The 26,625-nt window shown below is 36.6% G+C and overlaps 2 protein-coding genes and 2 long non-coding RNA genes across 4 annotated transcripts in view; 1 reads left to right on the forward strand and 3 right to left on the reverse strand.

Moving 5' to 3' along the window:
* Nucleotides 1-26,625, forward strand: part of LOC115414978 (exostosin-1a) — a 533,740-nt gene that overhangs the window by 188,887 nt on the left and 318,228 nt on the right. The window lies entirely within an intron of this gene.
* LOC115414982 (uncharacterized) lies at nt 17,627-18,541 on the reverse strand. Its single transcript, XR_003934741.1, has 4 exons — nt 18,461-18,541; nt 18,123-18,168; nt 17,946-17,982; nt 17,627-17,848 (listed from the first exon to the last, which is right to left on the reverse strand). It is a non-coding gene; the product is annotated as an uncharacterized LOC115414982 (long non-coding RNA).
* On the reverse strand, nt 20,262-20,873 carry LOC115414981 (uncharacterized). Its single transcript, XR_003934740.1, has 3 exons — nt 20,845-20,873; nt 20,513-20,625; nt 20,262-20,290 (listed from the first exon to the last, which is right to left on the reverse strand). It is a non-coding gene; the product is annotated as an uncharacterized LOC115414981 (long non-coding RNA).
* On the reverse strand, nt 25,437-26,485 carry LOC115414977 (dicentracin-like). The gene is made up of 4 exons (XM_030128365.1): nt 26,367-26,485; nt 26,026-26,144; nt 25,767-25,809; nt 25,437-25,669 (listed from the first exon to the last, which is right to left on the reverse strand). The coding sequence occupies exons 2-4, from the start codon at nt 26,141-26,143 to the stop codon at nt 25,606-25,608; spliced, it is 225 nt and encodes a 74-aa protein (XP_029984225.1). The 5' UTR covers nt 26,144; nt 26,367-26,485; the 3' UTR covers nt 25,437-25,605.

The raw sequence follows: 26,625 nt of genomic DNA on the forward strand, positions 1-26,625 counted from the left end.
CGTTCATCCATAAGAGGGACATATATATTATTAATAATATTTTATGAAGAGGAGTGGGATTAAATAAATTGTTGCACTTCTTCCCACCTCTTTTTGGGCATGTAAATGGAACTATTGTGCTGTTCTTCTGTCTAATATTGTTATGATTGTTGATATCTGTATTGCATGTTTTGCTTGTTTGCATATATGTTAAATTTCATTGCATGTTCAGAATAAATCACTAAATCCAAAAAAAAAAAAAAAATCAAATCCTCTGTATCATAGATTCACCAGTAAAACTCATGGAGTTTGATAAATGACAGTGGATGTAGCTGGGTGCTTGTTTTTAGGTTCGGTTAATGATATTTTACTGAAAGTCTCATTTCTCCTCAGTTTTCTCTTTTTCATTATAACAACATTTTAACTTCCATGAACATCGAAATGATCAGGGAATTAAATATAGGAAAATAGTTGGTTCTCACTAAAAATGCAAAATGCAAGGGATAATATGAGAATAAATGTTAATAAATCAGTTAGGAAAGATTAGATGTGGAGAAAACAAAACTTGTAATTGTCCACAAAAATCAGCCAAGGTCTTTTAAGGGTTGAAAATGACAGTGGTTGTAGATGCTTGTTTTATGTTCATTTAATAATATTTTACATTTTAATGATTTTTTTCCCCCCTTTTCTCTGTTTTGACATAATGATCTTTATGAACATCTACATGATCAGTAAATTAAATATACGAAATTACTACATTTTCACTGAAAAATGCGAAGTGCAGAGAATTATCATACGAAATTTGTGGTAAATCACAGGTCAGCTACTGTGCCATTTATAATGAGACTCTGTATGTAACTCAAAAGTAATACAGGAGTCATGTCATGCATGACACTTCTGAAGCAGTAATATTGTAAGGTAAGGAATTAATTTTAAATAGCAGTTACAAGTAATCTGTAATGTATTACAGCTTGGAAGTAACTTGCACAACACTGGTTATTGTTCTCAGAGGGTTAATGATATATTTTGCTGAAAAAGTCACTTTCTTCCGTTTTCTTCTTTTTTGTTTTGAATTTACTCTGAGCTTTTATAAACATCTACATGATCAGTAAATTAAATATAGGAAAATACCTGAGAATGCATAATGTTATAATGCATAATTTATCACTTGGGAACAGTCATGTGGAAGTCTGTCTTTAGGGGTTAAACGCGTACAAATAAACCTCACCAACACTCCTGTCATATCACTAATTACTGTCATATTATGGGCTGTCAATATAATATCATTCTGAATAGATCACAGAATAAATTAAACACTTAGCGAGTCACTGAGTAGGAATTGAAATGTGGGGCCGATTTCATTTTCCCCTTTTCTTTTGTCCGCTCATAGTAAGCTGAGACCTGTGGTTTGTGGGGCCAATATTAGTTAAGTATTTATTTACAGATCCTGGCAGGGCTGTCCTGTGAATAATTCATCTTCCATGCTCAGAGAAGTCTGTTGACAAGACAGCCTGACGCAGGAGAAAGGAAATCAATGCAGCTATGATGGGCAGCAGACTGCAGCATATCTGCTTCTGACCTGAACCCTGCAGTGTGGGCCTGATTTGTGTGTATGTGTATATGTGTGTGTGTGTGTGTGTGTGTGTGTGTGTGTGTGTGCAGTTACAGTAGTTACAATACAGCCCTATGTAAAGTGATCAGGTCTTGATTTGCTGATTGGAGCGAAACAGTGTCCGTCGAGGGCAGACAAGCCTCAGGGAAATGTCATCTGCACGTCGGTCCTGTTATACACTGTAGACAGAAACTCTAGTACGCCACTACACCCGAGCCCTCCATTACAGACGGTAAAAGGCCACTGTGGCGTACAAACCACTTAACTGTAAATTAAATGAACCACAAAATTCGAGCCATGCTTTCTGGCACACACCTGCCTGTTTTATTCCAGCTGGAAAGAGAGAAACACACAGCATCACACACCTGTAATACGCTAAGGAAGTGCTACATTAGTCAGTAATTAGTATGTTTGTGTGTTGGGGAGAAATGAATTTCACAACATCGCAAGCTGCGAAATTTTGATTTCCTTGTCGTTTCTGTTCTTGTCACCGCCAAACTGTTTCTGGAGTGAAAAATAATCAACAAAATGAGCTCTCAGCAGAAATGCTCCTTGTTCCTTTATACATATTTAACCCTTTAGTGTAGTGGTTCTCAAACTTTTTACAGTGGACTACCCCTGAAATGTACTTTTTTAGTCAAGTACCGACAACTCTCGCTTCAGCATTTTTGTTCCTGTGCCAGTGGTGTCTGTTTGTGCTTTCAAAACTTTGTAAACAAACAACGTATATTTAGCTGTAATATATAATGTTTTTGGAAAAATACCTCAAATAAGTCATCATGTGCTGTAGTGGTTCTCAAACTTTTTACAGTGGAGTACCCCTTGAAATATACTTTAACTGTCACTTTAGCATTTTTGTTCCTGTGCCAAAGGTGTCTCTTTGTACTTTCAAAACTTTGTGAACAAACGACATGTTTAACTGTAACATATAATGTTTTTGGAAAAATACCTCAAATAAGTCATCATGTGCTGTAGTGGTTCTCAAACTTTTTACAGTGGAGTACCCCTTGAAATATACTTTAACTGTCACTTTAGCATTTTTGTTCCTGTGCCAAAGGTATCTGTTTGTACTTTCAAAACTTTGTGAAAAAATGACAGATGTTTAACTGTAATATATAATGTTTTTGGAAAAATACCTCAAATAAGTCATGTTCTGCAGTGGTTCTCAAACTTTTTACAGTGGAGTACCCCTGAAATGTGCTTTTTTATGCAAGTACTGCCAACTCTCACTTCAGCATTTTTGTTCCTGTGCCAAAGGTGTTGGTATTTTCAAAACTTTGTAAACAAACAGCATATATTTAACTGTAATATATAATGTTTTTAGAAAAATACCTTAAATAAGTCATCATGTTCTGCAGTGGTTCTCAAACTTTTTACAGTGGAGTACCCCCTGAAATTTGCTTTTTAATGCAAGTACCGCCAACTCTCACTTCAGCATTTTTGTTCCTGTGCCAGTGGTGTCTGTTTGTGCTTTCAAAACTTTGTAAACAAACAACGTATATTTAGCTGTAATATATAATGTTTTTGGAAAAATACCTCAAATAAGTCATCATGTGCTGTAGTGGTTCTCAAACTTTTTACAGTGGAGTACCCCTTGAAATATACTTTAACTGTCACTTTAGCATTTTTGTTCCTGTGCCAAAGGTGTCTCTTTGTACTTTCAAAACTTTGTGAACAAACGACATGTTTAACTGTAACATATAATGTTTTTGGAAAAATACCTCAAATAAGTCATCATGTGCTGTAGTGGTTCTCAAACTTTTTACAGTGGAGTACCCCTTGAAATATACTTTAACTGTCACTTTAGCATTTTTGTTCCTGTGCCAAAGGTATCTGTTTGTACTTTCAAAACTTTGTGAAAAAATGACAGATGTTTAACTGTAATATATAATGTTTTTGGAAAAATACCTCAAATAAGTCATGTTCTGCAGTGGTTCTCAAACTTTTTACAGTGGAGTACCCCTGAAATGTGCTTTTTTATGCAAGTACTGCCAACTCTCACTTCAGCATTTTTGTTCCTGTGCCAAAGGTGTTGGTATTTTCAAAACTTTGTAAACAAACAGCATATATTTAACTGTAATATATAATGTTTTTAGAAAAATACCTTAAATAAGTCATCATGTTCTGCAGTGGTTCTCAAACTTTTTACAGTGGAGTACCCCCTGAAATTTGCTTTTTAATGCAAGTACCGCCAACTCTCACTTCAGCATTTTTGTTCCTGTGCCAAAGGTATCTGTTTATATTTTCAAAACTTTGTAAATAAACAAAAATAAATAAATGAATTAAAATGTAAATACAATTTGGTGGTGGTGGGGGGGCACTGATCTGCCTTGGCGGAGGTCTGCGCTCTACAAGTGCTTTTCTAGAAAAGACAGCGCAGACCTCCGCCAAGGCAGATTAGTGGCCCCCCCACCCACCCCCGATCACCACCAAAATTTAATCATTTGTTCCTTGTGCCAGTATCAACATTTCCTGAAATTTTCATCCAAATCCGGGGCACTGATCTGCCTTGGCGGAGGTCTGCGCTCTCCGAGTGCTTCTAGTTGGTGTTTGCTTCTCAGTTTCTCTTAGATGTCTTAGCGGGGCCAGGTGGGTGAGGAAATCTTTCCATTCTCTGTTCAGTTTGGTTTTCTGACTGCGACTGTGTCCGGGCAGATTGAAGCATAGTAACACACGTGGTCACATGATCAGGTCAATCAAGATATGCACTCTCAGATATTACATCCTGCATTTTATTTGAACTTGATTTTTTATTAGGAAAAGTGTGTGGTGTTTTAATTATAATGAAATATATATTAAATATTTTTATCAGTAATTTTTTTTTTTAATCAATTACTAGAAATTTCAAGGTTCAAGGTTGAAGAACACTGCTTTAGATGCAGTCACAGGAGACAATGTGGCTGCATTTTGGTTCAGGGAAAGCATGATGGAAAATATAGCGTATTCTTGAGCTTTCTAAGATTAAATCTGCAGTGACGTATTTTGGTTTTGATTTTATCTTACAAAAACTCGAAGAAGGTTGTCCCATCTGCAGAAGACGCAGAAAAATTTAATAAAAGTGTTGAAATGTTGTTTTTAGTCACGAGTTGTGTCTGAAGTCAGATGCAAACAGCGTCAAATGTATTTCTTAAAAAGATTTGGAAAACCAGCCAAAATACCAAACAGAAAAGTGAAGAACTGGGTACATATTTGTGATGGATATCTTCACTGATATCCACGGCTGGTCTGTCTATCTGTCTGTCTGTCTTTAATGTATCACGCTCTCAGCCTCTTTGTCAGCCGTCTACCTGTCACATTTCTCAGTCTTTCAGTTGTGTGTCTAGAAAAACAAAGTGGCAAAAACAGCCGAGAACAAAATAAAAGGTGGGAAGAATTGGATTTTCATTTCTAGTCATTTACAGTAAAAACGACGGCAGATGTACGTCTCTACAGACATGCACTTTTAGAGGAAACACTCCCACTTGGTGCCATTTCTGTTTTCTGCTTAAATACAAAAATAAGCAGGAAACCAGTAGCTGACCTGCTTTCTTCTTTTGTTTTCCTCTTTTTCTTCTTTTCTTTGACATATGAGAAACCAAATCTTAACATCTGTGCAGTGAAATCCTCCCCAAAAGATGTCAGTAAAGTACAGTGTGTTCTAAATAAGGACACTAATCTGGAACATTGTGCAAAACGATGAACTGTGGTTTCTCTTACGGAACAATAAGGACGAGCGTTTGAGAAAAGCACCAAGAGAGAAGTAAAAACTAAAGAGGAATGAATGAGTGAATGCTCGTTTCTCCAGGGGTTTGAACCCACATTCGACCACTGCTGGGGAGATCAGTGACATCCACCCTATTGATCAGTGAATTGAACACCAATACACACATACGTCCATGTTATAGAAGAGCGTCCTAATGGTGTGTTTCCTCCATTATTCCTCATCCATCCTGTCTTCATCCTCTCTGTTTTCACCACATCATTGCACTTAAAGGTTCAATATGGACCATTTTAACATGGACAAGAGCTTACATTGAGTCATTTGTTTTTGTTTCAGTTGCTGGTTGACATAAGGGCCATTACTTTTTATATTGCCTTCATCCATAATAGAAGACTGAAGCTCCGCCCCCTCTGCTGTGCTTATGGGATCTTGTGAATGGCATCAAGTACAATTGTAATGTTTGTCAATGTGAAAGAAAGTCAAGAAAGTCAAAGTTTGTGGCAACAATAGTAAAAAAAAAAAAAAAAAGTTTGGTGTTAAACATCTAACAGGACATGTGTGCCGATATCTCAGTGTGTTTTATTTTTTTCTTTGGGAAGGAGATGAAAAAGGAAAGAAAAAAAAGGTGACATATTTTGGGTGTTCAGGAAACATTTTGTAAAGATTGTTAAGAAACATTAGGTTACGTTCAGACTGCAGGCAAATGTGGCCCAAATCTGATTTTTTTGCCCATATGTGACCTGTATCCGATCTGTTAAAGACACTTTAAACAGCACAGATCCGATTTTTTTTTAAATCCGACCCACGCCGCTTTCATATGTGGTCCTTAATCCGATACATATCTGATATTTTGCAATGTGGCTTCAGTTTGAATGGCGAGGTCGCATTTATCCGACCTTTACGTCATTGAAATGTGACAAACGTCACATTTCTGCGTTTGAGGAAGATTGTATTTTTTATATATTACAGTTAAGTATTTGTTGTTTATTTATCAATCAATCCATCAATCAAATTTTATTTATATAGCGCTAAATCATAACAAAAGTTATCTGATGACACTTTATATATCGAGCCGGTCGAAACCAGCATCTCAAACAAACATTTACAAAGTTTTGAAAATATAAACAGACACCTTTGGCACAGTAACAAATTTTGCCTTTTTTTTTTCTTGTGAATATTCAAGACCAAAAAGCATGTTTGAGCAGATGTAAATATGTAGTTGTAAGCTTATTTCTGCAATCTCAAAAAAATTTGTTATGGTCATTTACAGTCTTTTTTTCCTAAAATACACCATTTTAAGCATTGATTTTTTTTTTTTTTTCATAATAAGGATAATTAATGGCCGGATATTGGAAGTTAAGTTCTTCCTGAAAGCAAAGGTGCAAACAAATTAGCAAAAAAGACACTTTCTTACACTTTTAATTGTAAAGAAAACATGAAGATACCTAGGTGACCTGTTATAATGGCAGTCTTAAAAGGGTTGAGAAGAACTGTTGAGCAGAACATCTCAGTTAAAGTAATTAATACATTATTTTACCCATAAAGACCCAAACATCCACCGCTGACCAAAACCATCTACTGATGCAAACTATTTAATACCTGTTGATGCACTAATTCTATCAGTACTTGTAAATAATTAGTGTAAAATACAGTTTGTCATCTTTTCATAGTCATCAGATATGACCCATTTGGATGTTCAGAGGCTCCGTAGTTACCGTGGAAACACCGTCATCTTCTACGACATTGATTCATCAGTAAAACCCATGGAGTTGGATCAATGACAGTGGATGGACATACTGGGTTTATGTTCAGTTAATGAGAGATTTTACTGAAAAAGTCACTTTTTCTGCAGTTTTCTGTTTTGATATAATAACCTTAAACTTTAATCTGACCCTTTGTGAACATCTTTGTGATTAGTAAATTAAATTCAGGAAAATACTTGATTTATACTGATAAAATGCAAATAACAGAAGATAATATTAAAATAAATGGAGATAAATCACTTAAGGAAGGTTAGATATAGAGAAAATTTCACTTGAGAACTGACACAAAAGAAGTGCTGGGTCTTTATGGGTTAACTGATCAGTAAATATATCTGGATTACTAACTGTCAGACTGAAGTAATGGCTTAATAATTGCGGAACTGCGAAGGAAACTGTTCAGTTACATTTTTCTGTTTTTTAATTTTTGTTGATGTAGGACATTAAATTATGGTTCAGTAAGTTTGTGTAACTCAAACCATTGACAACCAACTCTGCAAACCACCTGAATTCACCTTAATTTATCCATTTTGTTGTGTTCTTTGACATCTGAACGATTATCAAACTAACTAGTACTTCTTTGCTGAAACTCCCATCTTTGTATTAATTGTAGTGAGCTGTGGTTTCCTCTTTTTTTTTTCTACCTACTGAAACTGTAACGAGGCGTGTTGTTGAAACATAATAATATTCAAGCCATCCTCATTAGTGTAACAGAAGTGTCAGGCTCTGAACAAAGTGACTTAAGTTATTGCTTTATTTAGTATAGAAAGGTGAAGTCAAATGCTTAATAATTAATAGAGAGGATGTGTTTCTCTGTATTTTTTTATTTATTATTTACAAGCAGCTAAACATAAGGAGCACTAAAGGATATAAGAAACGCTTTATTGCAAACACGAAGCCTTAATATTCTATCAGTGTCATGAACTGCACGCAGTCCTTCTAAAAAGTAAACTTTTTAATTTAGCCTAGACGTCTGAAAGGATAATTACTGGTTCAGAGCGAGTTAAAGAGGATGAGATAGAAGAGAGCGGATGAAAGGCAGTAGATGAATGGAGCGATGCTGCTGTTGTGTCTCCGTCCTAAAGCCTTCTATGATTGATGACATATTTAGCCTCTTCTTTTTCTTGTTCGTCCTGTCTGACTCGGAGCTGCAGGCTGTGTTTAGAGGCCACTCCAGTCCAGGAAGACAAGGAATAAAGATGTGTCGGCCAATTTATTTCTCTCTGCAGTTGTAGTATTCGTCCATTCATAAGTTTTTATCCCCAATAGTGGAGCTGTTGTGGAGATAGCAGTGTTGTTGTTGTGGTTGCTGTTGTGTTGACTAGTCAGTTCTCCTCTATTTTAGTCCAGACTGAACTGTTGCTGTTATTGCTGTGAAAGTACCTCAACCCCACTTCCCTCTGACGTCTTTAACCCTTTACTGGGAAGTGACTATTTTTGGTAATTTCCTCCAACATTAAATATAGGGGCAGTCCTGTGCCTCAGTGAAGTTCAGAAGCATGTTGGTTTTTAGAATCACTAGTGCTGCCACTAACGACTAATTTTCTAACGATTAATCTTTCGACAAATTTCTTGACTAGTCGACTAATCTAAATGACACATTTTTGAAAGAAAAATCAAGTGTTTGTTCTTTTGTTCTGTCCATTTGATTTTGAATACAACTCAAGGGCCAAAACATAAAATGTCACCTGTACCATGACAAATGTAAACAATATGATTAGCTTACAAAAAATTACAAATTGGGATGTTTTCCACGTAACCACGTAAGAGCGGGGGCTGGGGGAGGGGGGAGGATGAACGAGTGCACACAGATCCATGGACCAGGGTGGGGTGAACCGTTAGAGTGGGGGAATGAAAATTAAGACGCCTATAAGACAGTCTCTCTCTCTCTCTTTCGCTCTCCCTCGCTTTTTCTGTCATGAATTCTTCAGGGGCCACGGCCAAAAATAAATAGGCGATCAATAGTAGAATGACTCATCGACTCAAAAAATTGCTGTCGACTAATTTTCATGGTCAATTACGTCAACTAACTCAACTAATTGCGGCAGCACTAAGAATCACTAAACAGGGATTCAGAGAGATTTTATAGACATTTTGAAGCTGTAAATAGCGAATATGAGTGATTTTTGTCAGTGTATGACCTTATCACAGTTGTTTTATTGAATGTTTTTACTTTTAGCAAGTGCTGCTCGAATATTTTATGGTAAGAGGAGGTAGATGACTATGTCTAATAACACACTAAGGTTGAAATTTTTCCCATTTACTTATAATGGGCAAAATTTCACATGTCTGTAGCAGCAAAACCATTGGTTGAATTCATATCAAATTGGGTTTATAGATTGCCAGTGACCCAGATTAGATGTGGTTACCTTTTGGGAAAAGTAGGTCAAAGTTCACATTTTTTATGAATTTTTTTAAAATCTTTTTTTTTTCCCCCATTTACTTATAATGGGCGAAATTTCTAACGTCTATAAAAACATCAAATTTGTTTCAGTTTACCCCAAACTTGGCACAAATATAGAGGCAACTTAACATCACTTTGGGCAGAATGTGGCCCCTGAACTAAAATGAGTTTAACACCTTTGGTCTAGATGTTAATATTTTCATGACTGTAATTTTACTTTTTTCACTGTTTTTATTTTACTGCTTATTTTACCCAGTTCACATCATATTGGCTCGTATGAGGCCGCTGAGCTAAAATGAGTTTGACACCTCTGGTCTAGAGCATGTGAGCTTTGAGAGGATACACCTCTGCAGTCCAGCACAGATTTTTTTTTTAAACCTGATTTTCATTCTTTGGTTTAAAAGCTTTATGAGCAGTGAGTTTATGAAATCTGAGCAAGTGAGATCGGAGCTATCTGACTCTCCGATGTGGCTAAAATCATATTGACTTAACTGTCGTTGTACCTGATATGCAGATGTCAGGATTCATGCCGGTTGCATGACAGCCCCCTCCCCCCTCAGGCGAACCCCCCCCCCACCCTTTATGTATTAATGACGTGTCGATAAGGAGCTCTCCTATTACAGGAACACACCCGTCTTTAACCTTGATGCTCATCTGTGTTTGTGTGTCTGCCCTCTGTCATAGCTCCTCTATTATTTACCACGCGTCTCTGTCTGGGTAGGGCTTGTGTGAGGCCAGCAATCGCCTCTGGGTAAACAACCGCCGCCAGTGACACGGGTGACCCTTAGACACACACATGCACAAACACACACACACACATCTCCGACCTCTTCCCTCCTCTAACCACATCTCATTTCCGATCGATATGTTTTAAGCGGAGCGCCATTCGTCCAAAACAAACTTTACCGGCTCGCTCGGTGTGTGTTTGTTTTATTTTATGGGGAAAATGCAGGTGTCATTTTCAGGGTTGGTCCATGATGCCCTTTAGGTTGTCCTCAGGCGACAGAGACGGGGAGACAGATCCATCATCTTTATCTGTGACACCTCAGCCTGTGTGGACGTCCCCATCTGAAGCCAAATTAGTTCTATAAAAGTAGAGCCATCAGAAAAAATTATTACAACAACACTGTTTTATATTCTGGTAAGTCACTGTACGGGTTTGTGTTAACCCTTATGCCCTCCTCAAATTTTCTACCCTCTGGTTAGCTGCACAATATGCACAAAAAACAACAACTGTAAAATCATCATACATCAATATTTTTTTTTCTTTTTTTCCATGAATCTCAAACTGCCTTGGTGTCTTCATGTTTTCTTTACAATAAAAGTGTCATAAAACTTCCTTTTTGCGAATTATTTTGCACTTTTGTTTTCAAGACAAACTTACCTTTCAATATCTGGCCATTAATTATAATTATTATAAATAATAAATGCTTAAAGCAGTGTATTTTAGTAAAAAAAGCAAAACAGATTTGAGGTTTTTAGCATATTTATTATCAGAAACAAATGTAAATGTCCATAACAAAACTTTTTTTGAAATTGCAGAAATACATTTTCAGCTCTTTTTACATGTGCTCAAACATGCTTTTTGCTCTTGAACATTCAGTATTCATGTCATAGCTTCATATTTTTTGTTATTTCTGGGCGTTTTTTAGTCTGTGTGGAAGTCTTTGAAATATGTCCATTCTACTTGTAATAGAGTCCCACATTGCTGCTGTAAAGTGCAATATAGTGGTGGAAAGCTCAGGATCTCAGTTTTCAGACGCTGTTTCAATTTTGTGGATATCATAAACGGTTCAGGAGTTACAGTAATTTGAGTGATGCAAAGCGAAAAATGCAGCATCGGCGAGATTGCCACCGTTAAAGGGTTAAATAACTTCAACCCTGCTCAAAACTACCAAACATTCAACAGTTTTCAGGATTTTAACTCTTAAAATGGTAGTTTAATTTTTTGAATTCTGAATGATTTATTACAAAAAAAACAAACAAAAAAAATCACGAAAAATTAAATATTTTCTGTGTAATAAATATTAGAGGGATGGGATATTGGTTGCACTTAGAGGCTTGGATATGTCAAATATAGTGATATTTGACATTTTCACCAGTTTGAACCATTTTCCCATTTTTCTTTTTTTGTTTTAAAATGTATGTATGGAAAAAAACTGTTTTACCTCTAAATTTCTAATTTTTCATGCTCTGTCTGTAAATAATAATTTTCTACCACAACTAACCCTCTACTTTATTCACATCTCACTGAGGAAGAAAAATCTACCATTAAACTTTAAATGAATAGGGATGTTTATAAACTATATGGACATAAATATTGGGACACATCATGTCTACAGCTGTAAGATGTCCTGTTCTGGATGATTTGAGATAAAAACATCAATATTTCAAAATCATTGTTGAGAGAAATTAAGTAAAAAACATCTCTGAGGCATTTTGGAAGCAAAGATAACAATTTAAATCAAACTAACCAATGCAAAGGTATTTATCCCAGTATGAAACTATATTCTGACATGTGTTATTATTGTTTTGTATCCCAGACCCCTGTTAGAAAAGAAACGCCTGAATTCAATGTGTCCACATACTTTTGTCCATATAGTGTATGTACGTTAAATCTATCTAGTATTCATTATGCAGCATTTATTCTTTAAATCTAAAGGGAGATTGAATAACAATACTACTAATAAGCAATCAGATAATATACATGTATAATTAAATATAAAGTGTATCAGAAAACGAATAGGAGGTTGTAGAATTCACATGAAACACAGGAGACTTTTTTACACTGCGTTTTTATTCATGAGGACAATTTGCGATATCCAGATAAGGACATGTGCTTAATTTACCCGACGAAACCTGAGATCAGTGATTACTTTTCTATCTGTTTTCATAATTATAAGCGCGAAGCAGAGGGGTCAATATGTTCAACCCTGACATCCCTGTGGAGGTCTTCACTGTATACAGGGGGTTGTCAGCGGCGATAAGGTGGCGGGGCCTCAGCATTTCCCTGCTGTGGTTGCCTGCAGGGATGAAAAAAAAAACAAAAAACAGTCTTTAAGCCTCACAGATTCATCACACACTCCATCTTTACATGCAATTAATCAGAAACTAAATTAAAATGAGTTTACCCTTGTGCCATCTGCTCCGCTTTCATTTGGTTCTTGTAGTCTAACAGGAGGAATAGGAGGACGGTTATTCACAGGCTTTTCAGGTAAACTTAAGAAAATGACAATAATTGCAATAAAAGCAGAGTTTATGTTTGTATTTAGGTTTAGGCAATAAAAGCACTATGGTTTAAGTAGTATTAAATAGAACTTATCATGTATTCATGGGCTTTTTCAGATTAATCTAGATTAGATTAATTTAGATTAGATTAGATTAGATTAGAACTTTATTGTTCCCTTGAGCAGACCTGTCAGGAAATTGAGGTTCCAATAGTAGCACAACCGCGAATGAACACATATTATAAATAATATTATAAGCAAATAGTAATACAATAGCTATAAAATCATTAGTGGAAAAAAAAACTGTCTTTTGCACTTTGTAAAGTACTAGTTGAAACTACAACAGGGTTCCCACACATCCTGGAAAACCTGGAAAAGGATTGATCAATTTTCTAGTCATGGAAAATGAGGAAAAAAAGGTCAAATGTCCTGGAAACGGTTAACTTATCCTGGAAAATTATTGATCCTCCCCCTGCCTTGTGACCTTGCGTACCTAAACTGAGATGAAACAAAGGAAGTTGTTTTTCAGTGATTTATTGAAAATATTGAAATATTTTTAGAGGAAGTGCAGGAGAGAAAGTAAGAGAGAAGAGAAAGTTGAGTTGGGAATTGCCCAGTTGAATGTTGTAATTGCAGTTTGTCATGCTAATAAAGTGTAATCTGTGGGTGTGTGTTTGCATTATTCTGGGATACATTTGTTATAATTATTATTCACAGATAAATTACAGCCATAGACTGCACATCAAATGTCTGAGTAATAAACATAGAAACAATCTGGGTAAATGCAAGTTACAACTGTAGAAAAGAACACTTCCAATGAATGAAGAGGACAGGAATGGATTAGTGTATGATGTGATAACTTGTCTATGTAGCAGCTAAAAATATCCTGGAAAATAATTTCAGGGAAAGAGTGGGAACCCTGTACAAATAACAGAGTAATAATAATAATAATAATAATAATAATAATAATAATAATAATAATACTTGTAATGATAATTATAATAGTAATAATAAGAACAATACTTGTAGTAATATTAATTATAAATAAATAAATGAATATATTATAATCAATAATAGTATATGCAAGAGAGACCGAGAGACCGAGAGAGAGAACCCCCCCCCCCCCCCCCCCCCCCAGCCCCTGCTCTTACATGGAAAACATCCCAATTTGTAATTTTTTGTAAGTTATTCATATTGTTTATGTTTGTCATGGTGCAGTTGACATTTTATGTTTTGCCCGTTGAGTTGTATTCAAAATAAAATGGACAGAACAAAAGAACAAACACTTGATTTTTTTTTTTTTTTAATTGTCATTTAGAGTAGTCAACTAATTGAAAAATTTGTCGAAAGATTAATCGTTAGAAAATTTGTTGTTAGTTAAATAAATAATTATGTTATATTAAAATTTGTGAGAGAGAGAGACAGAGAGAGAGAAAATGGGAAAGAAAAAAAAAAAGATTTTAAAAATTCATAAAAAAATGTAACTGACCTTTTTTTCCCAAAATGTAATTACATATATTCTGGTTCACTGGCAATCTATAAACCCAATTTGGTATGAATTCAACCAATAGTTTTGTTTAGTTTTTTCGAAGCTCCATTTCGGAGACATAATTAGTAGTTTAGGATATGTTTGGTCTCTTTTGAAGGTTAAACCTTTATAGGGCACTCATTGAAATACTCTGAAATTCAAAATTTCAACCTTATTGTACTATTAGACATCATCCTCTACCTCTTCTTACAATAAAACATTCGGGCAGCACTTGCTAAAAAGTAAAAAAACGCAATAAAACAACTGCTATAAGGTCATAAACCAACAAAAATTAGCTTCAAAATGTCCATGAAATCTCTCTGAACCACTATTTGTTGAGAGAAAGAGAGAGAGTGTGTGTTTAATAATCACAGGATAAAAGTTATAATAACGTGATAACAGTAGTAGTAGACGTAACAACGATATATGTAAGTAATGTAAGTAATAATAATGATAATAATAATAAGAAAATAAATCGTCAGTGACAACAAAGGAAACGTAACACACTGGATCCAATCAACTCTATAGTCCAACTGAAACATCCCAGTCCCACTGCTGGAATAGTAGACATTGTCAGCCTCATGTCGTCTTCCTCATCTTCTCTCCTCCTTTTTCCCTCGAGTGAAGAGTTTCTTTCCTTAACCCTTAATCACATGAATCGGTGTCTTAAAAACAGAAATGAGTAAAACTAAAGGGATCATTTACCTTTGTATCCCTGTATGCCGCCTTTAAAGAATGCCTTGGTAGCTTTCCACGCTTTCTTGAAAAAACACTCTCCAGGTTCGGCCATTAGGACAACCAGCGACAACACCAAAAACAGCACGGCGACCTTCATCCTGAAAATACACACTGAAAGAAATGTGTTTATCCAGTCTGTTCAGCCACGTCTGTATGATCTGAAGCCAGTAAATGACAGATGAAGTGTTTTTTTTAATTTTTTTACCTTTGTGCAGATCGTCTCAGACTCTAAAAGCAGCTGTGAACCGCAGAGGCTGATCCCAACTCAACACCTGTCCAATACTTGTCTGTGGTCGTAGGTGGTGCACATATAGGTTTCTCGGGATTATGATGACATTTTGCGGTTTTGTGTTGAAATATTTCTTCTTCTCAGTTCTAGTTTCAAGAAACGGAACCTGTCGTTTCATCAAATGTCACATCAGAACGTGTGAAGATGTGATTAGATATAAAGATATGTCCACTTCCCAATAATGTCACTGTCATCGGTCTGGTCTTTGTGTGTTTGAGTAACTGGCTTTGTGTGTGTGTGTTGGGCTTTATTAGAGGATGCTGTGTTCATTAACAGACAAACGCAAAATGTCATTTTAATTTTTTTTTATTACAATATCTTTATTGAGCTTTGGTGTACATATTAAACACCAGTACTCATTTGTACAGTTTTGTTTTGAAATAAAAAACATACTGTACCTCCAACCCAAATCAACCCACCCCTTCACATGAACAGAACATCATTTCACTGTGTAAAAGGACATAAATGTACAAATAAATAAAAATATGATTTTTCAAATACAAACATATACGCTACCTTTTAATTTTTACATTTTATTATACAATGGAGGAGGAAAAAAACCCCAAAAACTTTCAGATGTTCACATCCAAACACCTCAGAACATAATAATAATACTACCATACAATGTTGCCCACAGTATTTTCTCCTACATTTCCTGTCAGATTTGTCCAATATGTTTATTACTAAATAGTACAAAAGGTTTCCAGATACCTTCATACTTTATTTTTCAGAGTATATGTTCTTTTCTCTATAGCATTAAACCAAGCACCTGTTGTAGCTGGATCGGCCTTTTCCATCATGGAGGGATCATCCTTTTGGCTTGTATTATTGTGTTGTTGGAGTTTCAATTTAAAGTTCTTTGCGAAATGTCATTTTTATTCATGTGTTCCAGTGTTCAGTGTCAGTTAATTGCTCTTCTTCTTCACTAAGTATTCTGTATGTGACTAAATAAACTACTCATACCTAAGTATTACCATTAAAAGAACAGAAACACACATTTTTAATTGCAAGAATATGAATAACAATTAATCCTCAGTTACTCTGTATTAGCTTAGTTGTTTTTCCCAGTAAATGCCTCATTACTGTTTAGTGATAGTAAATGAGGAAGTTATTGCTCATGTTGTCTTATTGTCTTAATATGTTTAACTCAAGGTGATATGACCAGTTCTTCCTTTAGACCATTTAATGATTATGGTTTACACTTCACCAACGGTTCCCAAACTGAAGGTTTTTAAGTGATTTATCAGCATTTATTATATATTATCTTGTGTTTTTAGCTTTTTTTTCCTCAGTGAAACAGTTATTTTCCAATATTTAATTTACTGCTCATATAGATGTTCATAAAAGTTCATATTAAAGTTGAGGGTTATTATATCAAAACAGAGAAAACATAAACCCAGTGTTTCCATCCACTGTCATTGATCCAACTCCATGGGTTTTACTGGTGAATCAATGTTGTAGAAGATGACGGCGTTTCCATGCTAACTACGGAGCCTTTGAACGTCCAAATGGCTCATATCTGATGACCATGAAAAGACGACAAACTGCATTTTACACCCATTATTTACATGTATTGATAGGATTAACGGTTAAACAGTTATTACAAGGTTGCCGAAGGGTCTTAAAAAATCTTAAATATCTTAAATTTACAAGTTGGCATTTAATACCTTATAAAAGTATTCTGAAGGTATTACATTTGATATGTTAGGTTTTAAGTTATTTTTCCATAATCTTGTTCACTGTATTGTGTTTAAATGAGTCTGTTAAATGTCCAAGCTGCAAAGAAAGTAACATTAGTCGATGCGGTTCCACCTGTTTCAACCCGACAATTTATATTGAAATTAGGAACCAATTACAGCTCACACATAGAGGCGTTGGAGGAAATAAATACATTTTCCTAAATTCTAGGAGTCACAAATTTTTTCCAGTATACATGGCTGTAGCAGCAAAACTACTGGTTGAATTCACACCATACTGGGTTTATAGATTGTGAGTGACCCAGAATAGATGTCATTACATTTTGGGAAAAGTAGGTCAAGGTTCAATTTTTTGTATGAATTTTTAGAATCTTTTTTCCTCCCTTTAGCTTATTTTGGGCAAAATTTCACATGTCTATAAAAACATGACTTTTGTTTCAGTTTACCTCAAACTTGGCACATATATAGAGGTAAATGACCACACACATAGACATGATGACATCAGCTGGATTGATGCCAAAATAAGCTACAATGCATGCGATGGGAAGGGGTTTGTTGTGTCTGGCACCACTGGTTTAAATAGTGTTTTAAATACTACATATAACCCCTTTAATACAACACTAAATATGTACGAAAAAATGTATTCATCACCTTGAGAAACTAATACAACACATAAAAATTCACACCAGTGCTTTTATGATGCAACTTGTTCATTTGCTAAAGCAGGATGATTGACATGAACCCAAGACAGTGATTCTGTCGGGTTTATTTAAAATTCATGATTAAAAAGTGCAAAGCAACAGAGCTGATGCTGAATTCCCCGTCTTCAGGTCTTCCTTCTTCATATGCATTCTCAGAATCAGCGGCGGTAAGGCGGGCCTCCATCGCCTCCTTCGCCATCATCAGGTCCATACCTTGTGGAACGAGGGATTGAAACATAGGTGTTAAGTTTGACAGATTCACCACATATGCTTACATGGCTGCAGTGTTTGTGAATTTAGGATATTTTACCCTCTCTTCTCCATGTTCATAAATTTCTGTCTTCCCCCTAATGAGAGGAGGAAACCAGTTTTTCATCAGACTACTGTGCTTTGGATATTCAGGTTTAGGCAATAAAAACACTTTGGTTAACTGTAGTTAAATATGTTTTGTCACATCTTTGTGGAATTGGTCTATTTTAAACCATACCTTGATGTCTTTGGACAACCACAGTCAAGTGGTAGCAGTGCCAACACTAAAATTAGATTAAAAAATAATGTTACCGTTCCATACATGGAATTACGATATTCCCGCGCTTAACCAGTTTTCCCCAACCACATTCGCCAGGTTCAGCCATGAGGACGACCAGTGACAATATCAGAAAGATCATAACACCCTTCATCCTTCAGGTTTAGAGCAAAAAAAAAAAGACAAAATATTTGCTTTTTAGTTAAGAGCAAGTTAAGTCAGCAGCTGTAAGATACCTTTTATTTTTTCATTTTGTTGCTGTTATAATCTAAGATAAAACAAAGGAAAAATATATTTACCTTTTCAGATGTTAGTTCAAACCTGAAGACTGAGTGAGGTGTACAGTATGAGATTGGTAGGTTTGAGCTGCTGGTGTTATATTTATGTGAACAAGGATGGAAGTGGTATGAATGCCATCCTATTTACCATAATTGTATTGTCACTATGTTTTGCAACTTTAGGGTCTGCTGGTAGATGGTGAAGATTTTTTTTAACCCAATAAGATAACATTTTTTTTTCTTTTTTTCTGTATTTCTCATTTTATGAATGCTGGTATTTTACGTCTTATCCAGGGACAGCAGCTGAAAAATAACTTTTTTGCTAATACTGGCACATTTACAGAAATGTTCATTAATGTGTTCTGTCCCTGCTAAATAAACACATAAATAAATAAAAACTCAGATAATGGTCAACACTGAGCTCAAGATACAACATCCATCCCTCTGGACCTGAATTTGCCTTAAGTACTTCATATACACAAGAGCCATTCTGAATCATATCAGTTTTTCTTTTTTGTTGAACCTAGTGTGATGAGTTGTGTTGACTGAATAATGCTGGTGACCACATCAACTCAACATTCAGTGCAAATTATACTTGTAACTTCATTTTCTCCCAGAATTCCAGTTCCCTCCTCCACATGTATGGACAAGTTCAGATAGCATGTACTGTATGTTATGAGTGAAGCTCCCATTAGGATGGTACCAAGGGGGCGGGGAATGGAAGCCTTTATGGACATCAGCTACATGAACTTTACAAACATCAAGGTACTAATATGTGAAGTTTGTGACTAAAAATAGCAAGAGCAGGTCGGTTGTGTGGAATTTGTACGGCTTCAAAGTTTCCAATGAAGACCAAACCATTCCTCGTTGCAAACTCAGCCTGAAGGTGGTATCAGTCAAAGACAGCAGCCCAACCAACTTATTTCAGCTCCTCAAACTTCATCACACACCAGAGTGGGAGCAGTACGTTGCATTGTGGGCAGCACACGATAACGACATGCCAACTTCTTTTGTTTATTGTAGTTTTACCCAGAAATCGAAATCAAAAATAAAATTTTTAGTCAAAATTGTGCAGCCCTAACTCTAAGTGGTCTTAAAAAGGTCTTAAAAAGGTCTTAAATTTAACTTGTACAAACCTGTAGGAACCCTGTATTAAACATTTTAGACCAGTAGATTGTTTTAGTTACTAGTGGATGTTTGGGTGTTTGAGGGTTAATTTCACAAAAATGTGTCTGAAAATATAAATACAATGGGTTATGACAGACGACACCCTGACCCATCAACACACTGACAAATTTGGACTAATGTCAGATTTCAGAATTGTAAACGCTCTCATGATAATTTTAGGTCATTTTGAAAATATTTTTTTAAATACTACATATAACCCCTTTAATACGCTACTGAAAATGTATGAAAAAATGTATTCATCACCTTGAGAAACTAATACAACACACATAAAAATTCACATCAGTGCTTTTATGATGCAGTTTATTCATTTGCTAAAGCAGGATGATTGACATGAACCCAAGAGAGTGATTCTGTTTGGTTTATTTGATTTCATGATTAAAAAGTGCAAAGCAACAGAGCTGATGCTGAATTCCCCGTCTTCAGGTCTTCCTCCTTCATATGCGTTCTCAGAATCAGCGGTGGTAAGGCGGGCCTCCTTGGCCATCATCAGGTCCTTGGCCATCATCAGGTCCTTGGTCATAATCAGGTCCATACCTTGTGGAACGAGATATTGAAAAATAGGCGTTAAGTTTGACAGATTCACCACATATGGTTGCAGTGTTTAATTTAGGATATTTTACCCTCTCTTCTCCATGTCCATGAATTATTGTTGATCTCTTCCCACTAATGAGAGGAGGAAACCAGTTTTTCATCAGACTACTGTACTTTGGATATTCAGGTTTAGGCAATAAAAACACTTTGGTTAACTGTAGTTAAATGTGTACACATACACATCTTTATGGAATTGGTCTGTTTTAAACCAAACCTTGATGTCTTTCAACAACCACAGTCAAGTGGTAGCAGTGCCAATAATAAAATTAGATTAAAAAATAATGTTACCCTTACATGTTTTGATTATGGTCTTTCCAGCGTTCCACAATTTTCTCCAAATACACTCGCCAGGTTCAGCCATGAGGACGACCAGTGACAATATCAGAAAGATCGTAACACCCTTCATCCTTCAGGTTTAGAGCAAAAAGACAAAATATTTGCTTTTTAGTTAAGAGCAAGTTAAGTCAGCAACTGTGAGATACCTTTTATTTTTTCATTCATTCATTCATTCATTCTCTGAGCCCACTTTATCCTCACTAGGGTCATGGGGGTCGCTGGAGCCTATCCCAGCTACTTATGGGTGAAGAAGCTTATAATCTAAGCTAAAACAGAGGAAATATATTTACCTTTTCAGATGTTAGTTCAAACCTGAAGACTGAGTGAAGTGTACAGTATGAGATTGGTAGATTTGAGCTGCTGTTGCTGTATTTATTGGTGCAGGGATGGAAGAAGTATGAATAACATCCTATTTACCATAATTGTATTGTCACTGTGTTTTGCAACTTTTTAGTTCTGCTGGTAGATGGTGAAGATTGTTTTAACTAAATAAGATAACACTCAGACAATGGTTAACGTTGAGCTCAGGATACAACATCCATCCCTCTGGACCTGAATTTGCCTCAAGTACTTCATCTATACTAGAGCCATACTGAATTATATCAGGTTTTCTTTTTTGTTGGTCTTAACAAACCTAGTGTGATGAGTTTGTGTTGACTGAATAATGCTGGTAACCACATCAACTCGACATTTAGTGCAAATTACAGTTGTAACTTCATTTTCTCCCACAATTCCATTTCCCTCCTCCACATGTATGGACAAGTTCAGATAGCATGTATGTTATGAATTTAGCTCCCATTAGGACAGTCCCAAGGGCAGGCCTTTAGATTACACCTTGGCTGGGCCGACTAACGGTGTGCCCAAATTAAATGTCCCCAAATTAGTGTCCCCAAATTAAAAATAAAAAAAGGCCAGAGCAGAGTGTAAACGAAAGTATTGACTCACTCGCCCCTGCTTTTTTCCTCCCGTAAAACACATCGGTTATAATATACAAGGCTTGTTCATAACGACAGAGAAAACATTGACAACAACACATATGTACCGAACAGGAAAGCACAAGTATTCATGCTTCCCGCAGAAGTCATATTTTGTGATAACGTTAGCACAAACACAGAATCCAAATGCAGAACTCCGACAACAAAAGTTAGTTCCAAAAGGTTTATTGTTCACACACAGGTGAAAAAATATAATGAGTGACAGAATCTTGAGGATAATGGTTGGGGATTTTCTCCTCAGATTAGTCCTCCGGATCGAGGGCAGCAGCCCGTCTCCCCGAGCGGTGTTAGGAGTCTTTTCCCCGACTGGGGAAAAGCAAAGGGAGGTCAGGGACGGAAACAGGTCATACACAGGCAGGCTAACAATCGAGCAACAGGACATAAGGACTAGGCAAACTCACGTACCGGTAGTCAGGGCGAGAAGGTCAAAACCAGATCAGATGAGGCAGACAAAAACCGACAGGGATCAGGCAGAAGACGAAAAACCGAGGAATCCAAAACAGGTCAAAAAACAGGCGAACAAACGAGGTCAAGTACGCTGGTCTGAACTACTGGAGTTACAAACTGGCGACTGACAAGGGGAAAAGACAGGGTTTAAATACACAAAAGGGAGGGAAGACAACTAGACACAGGTGAAGCAAATTAGGGCGGAGACAGGTAATCAGGAAAGAGGTCAGGATGAGCGGGGAACAGGAAGTAAAGACGACAGACAAGACACATGAGGGAAAACTTAACAAAATAAAACAGGAAGTGACACACAAAACATGAAAGACAGACAAGACCAGACTATTGTCTGGCAGCAGGTATGACATATTTGCGCCGTTTGATTGGTCTAAATCACCCGTTTCGGCCAATGAGAGGTGATGAGAGCTTGGAGATTGACTCGTACGTTGTACGCCAAAGGTTTTCTCTCAACAACCATGCCTCGTGGGCGACCTATAAGTTCAGGCCGCTCACATAACAAACGCAGTGAAACATATGACATATGAATTATCTGCCTGCATGCAGTCCTGTGATTTTGGAATTAAAATCAGCTGGCCATATGCTGATCAATACTTCTGGAAATTAGACTTGTGGAATCCATGCCTTCATACTCTTGAATATATCTGAAATAGTCTGAGAAAACAGGAATTACTGTTGAAAAATCTAATCCCGCACCCACCCCCTCCGCCGATTCCAGCATCTGATGTGCCCAAATTAAGGTAATCTAAAGCCCTGAAGGGGGTGGGGAATGGAAGCCTGGCGTTGCATTGCGGGCAGCACACAATAATGACATGTCAACTTCTTTTGTTTATTGTAGTTTTACCCAAAAATCGAAATCAAAAATACAATTTTTAGAGGAAAGAAATTGGGATTTTATTTTTGGTCAAAATTGTGCAGCCCTAGCTCTAAGTGGTCTTAAAAAGGTCTTAAAAAGTCTTAAATTTAACTTGTACAAACCTGTAGGAACCCTGTATTAAACATTTTAGACCAGTAGATTGTTTTAGTTGCTAGTGGATGTTTGGGTGTTTGAGGGTTAATTTCACAAAAATGTGTCTGAAAATATAAATACAATGGGTTATGACAGACGACACCCTGACCCATCAACACACTGACAAATTTGGACTAATGTCAGATTTCAGAACTGTAAACGCTCTCATGATAATTTTAGGTCATTTTTAGAATATTTTTTAAAATACTATATATAACCCCTTTAATACGCTACAAAAAATGTATGAAAAAATGTATTCATCACCTTGACAAAACTAATACAACACACATAAAAAATTCACATCAGTGCTTTTATGATGCAGTTTATTCATTTGCTAAAGCAGGATGATTGACATGAACACAAGACAGTGATTCTGTCGGGGTTATTTGATTTCATGGTTAAAAAGTGCAAAGCAACAGAGCTGATGCTGAATTCCCCGTCTTCAGGTCTTCCTCCTTCATATGCGTTCTCAGAATCAACGGCGGTAAGGCGGGCCTCCATCACCTCCTTGGCCGTCATCAGGTCCATACCTTGTGGAACGAGGGATTGAAACATAGATGTTAATTTTGACAGATTCACCACATATGCTTACATGGCTGCAGTGTTTGTGAATTTAGGATATTTTACCCTCTCTTCTCCATGTCCATAAAGTTCTGTTGATCTCTTCCCCCTAATGAGAGGAGGAAACCTATTTTTCATCAGACTACTGTGCTTTGGATATTCAGGTTCAGGCAATAAAAACACTTTGGTTAACTGTAGTTAAATATCTTTAGTCACATCTTTATGGAATTGGTCTAATTTAAACCAAACCTTGTTGTCTTTCAACAACCACAGTTAAATGGTAGCAGTGCCAACAATAAAATTCAATTAAAAAATAATGTTACCATTCCATACATGGAACGTGGACTTTCCTCCAGTTAATGAATTCTTTCAAACCACACTCGCCAGGTTCAGCCATGAGGACGACCAGTGACAATATCAGAAAGATCATAACACCCTTCATCCTTCAGGTTTAGAGCAAAAAAAAGAAAGACAAAATATTTGCTTTTTAATTAAGAGCAAGTTAAGTCAGCAGCTGTAAGATACCTTTTATTTTTTCATTTTGTTGCTATTATAGTCTAAGCTAAAACAGAGGAAATATATTTACCTTTTCAGATGTTAGTTCAAACCTGAAGACTGAGTGAAGTGTACAGTATGAGATTAGTAGGTTTGAGCTGCTGGTGCTATATTTGCATGAACAAGGATGGAAGTGGTATGAATGCCATCCTATTTACCATAATTGTATTGTCACTGTGTTTTGCAACTTTAAGTTCTGCTGGTTGGTGGTGAAGAGTTTTTTAAAGTAACACAACAGACATTTTTAGCCTTCAAACTATATTTTCCAGGTCATTTTGGTGGTACAACAACTCTCAATAGGTTCAGTTACACTTCCGTCATCACTCCAGAGCATCAGTCTTGCCTGCACTGGTACTACGCAACTTTTGTTTTTGGGTCTGGACCCTGACACAGAAAGAACTACAAAATTTGACTGTTATATGGCATACGTCACTGATGCATCATGTAATTGATGGGCGCATACGCACACAGTGACTGGAGTTTGGTGTCCTGGGTTTTGAACTTTTACGTTCTTTTTTATGGAATAAAGGACACAAGCTCCAGGGGAACGTTCGCTTCCAAACGGATTTTAAGTACTGTTGTGTCATGTCTTTCACCGAGACATGGCTCACCGAACAGGGCCACAACTCCAGTCTCGACATTGATGGCAGTGTTTCCTGTGGAACTGATCTGTTGGTGTGGCAGTGTAAGGGGTGGGGGGGGCTCATGCGTGTGTTTCGGTCGTGTGTGTGTGGGTGCTCGGCTTCACGTGCGCAGTTCGCCTGGGGGGGTGCGCACACGTGCGTTTCAGTTGGTAACTGCGCGTGCGTCGGTTTCCTACTTATAATACTGTGGGGGTATAGGGCGGTGCAGTCCGTGTCCCCCACAGAAGTGAAAGTGAAACTTTACGCTACTTTATCTTTTCCCTACGTCCTGAAGCTCTGCAAACGTTCATTTCAGGGGGGAGGACGTTTGCCCTGGCCTATTATATGTGATACATATGTAAAATAAGTCTAATGCGATGGCAATCATTTTTTTTGCATGAAATGTTTGATCTGGCGGCAAGGATTTTGCTGTGGCGCAACATTACCAGCAGAAACGCTGGATGGCTTTGGGACCCCCTTCTGACTGAACTGCAATACTGAAGTATAATAACATCAGATTTCAGAATTGTAAACGCTCTCATGATAATTTTAGGTCATTTTTAAAATATTTTTTTAAATACTACATATAACTCCTTTAATACAACACTAAAAATGTATGAAAAAATGTATTCATCACTTTGAGAAACTAATACAACACACATAAAAATTCACATCAGTGCTTTTATGATGCAGTTTATTCATTTGCTAAAGCAGGATGATTGACATGAACCCAAGACAGTGATTCTGCTGGGGTTATTTGATTTCATGATTAAAAAGTGCAAAGCAACAGAAGTGATGCTGAATTCCCCGTCCTCAGGTCTTCCTCCTTCATATGCATTCTCAGAATCAGCGGCGGTAAGGCGGGCCTCCTTGGCCATCATCAGGTCCTTGGCCATAATCAGGACCATCCCTTGTGGAACAAGTGGTTGAAACATAGGTGTTAAGTTTGACAGATTCACCACATATGTTTACATGGCTGCAGTGTTTGTTAATTTAGGATATTTTACCCTCTCTTCTCCATGTCCATGAATTTCTGTTGATCTCTTCTCCCTAATGAGAGGAGGAAACCAGTTTTTCATCGGACTACTGTACTTTGGATATTCAGGTTCAGGCAATAAAAACACTTTGGTTAACTGTAGTTAAATATGTACACATACACATCTTTATGGAATTGGTCTAATTTAAACCAAACATTGATGTCTTTCAGCAGTCACAGTCAAGTGGTAGCAGTGCCAATAATAAAATTAGATTAAAAAATAGTGTTACCGTTCCATGCTTGAACTGCGGCCTTTCCACTTCTCCATAATTTTCCCCAAAAACACTCGCCAGGTTCAGCCATGAGGATGACCAGTGACAATACCAGAAAGATCATAACACCCTTCATCCTTCAGGTTTAGAGCAAAAAAAAGACAAAATATTTGCTTTTTAGTTAAGAGCAAGTTAAGTCAGCAGCTGTAAGATACCTTTTATTTTTTCATTCATTCATTAATTCATTTTCTGAGCCCACTTTATCCTCACTAGTGTCACAGGGGTCGCTGGAGCCTATCCCAGCTACTTACAGGCAAAGTAGCTTATAATCTAAGGTAAAACAAAGGAAGTATATTTACCTTTTCAGATGTTGGTTCAAACCTGAAGACTCCGTGAAGTGTACAATATGAGATTGGTAGGTTTGAGCTGCTGTTGCTGTATTTATGGGAGCAGGGATGAAAGTGGTATGAACGCCATCATATTTACCATAATTGAATTGTCACTGTGTTTTGCAACTTTTAAGCTGTGGTGGTAGATGGTGAAGATTGTTTTAATTAAATAAGATAACACTCAGACAATGGTGACTGTTGAGCTCAGGACACAACAGGAAATAATATA

The sequence above is a fragment of the Sphaeramia orbicularis genome, chromosome 24, assembly GCF_902148855.1.
Source record: "Sphaeramia orbicularis chromosome 24, fSphaOr1.1, whole genome shotgun sequence".
NCBI lineage: Eukaryota > Metazoa > Chordata > Actinopteri > Kurtiformes > Apogonidae > Sphaeramia > Sphaeramia orbicularis.

Coding starts and splice junctions, on each gene's coding strand:
- LOC115414977 (XM_030128365.1), bottom strand. CDS start 26,143: ATGAAGGGTGTTATGATCTTTCTGGTATTGTCACTGGTCATCCTCATG. Junction 25,810..26,025: donor CGCAGTTCAAGCATGGAACG/GTAACACTATTT, acceptor TCCTCTCATTAG/GGAGAAGAGATCAACAGAAA. Junction 25,670..25,766: donor ATGGACATGGAGAAGAGAGG/GTAAAATATCCT, acceptor TTGTTCCACAAG/GGATGGTCCTGATTATGGCC.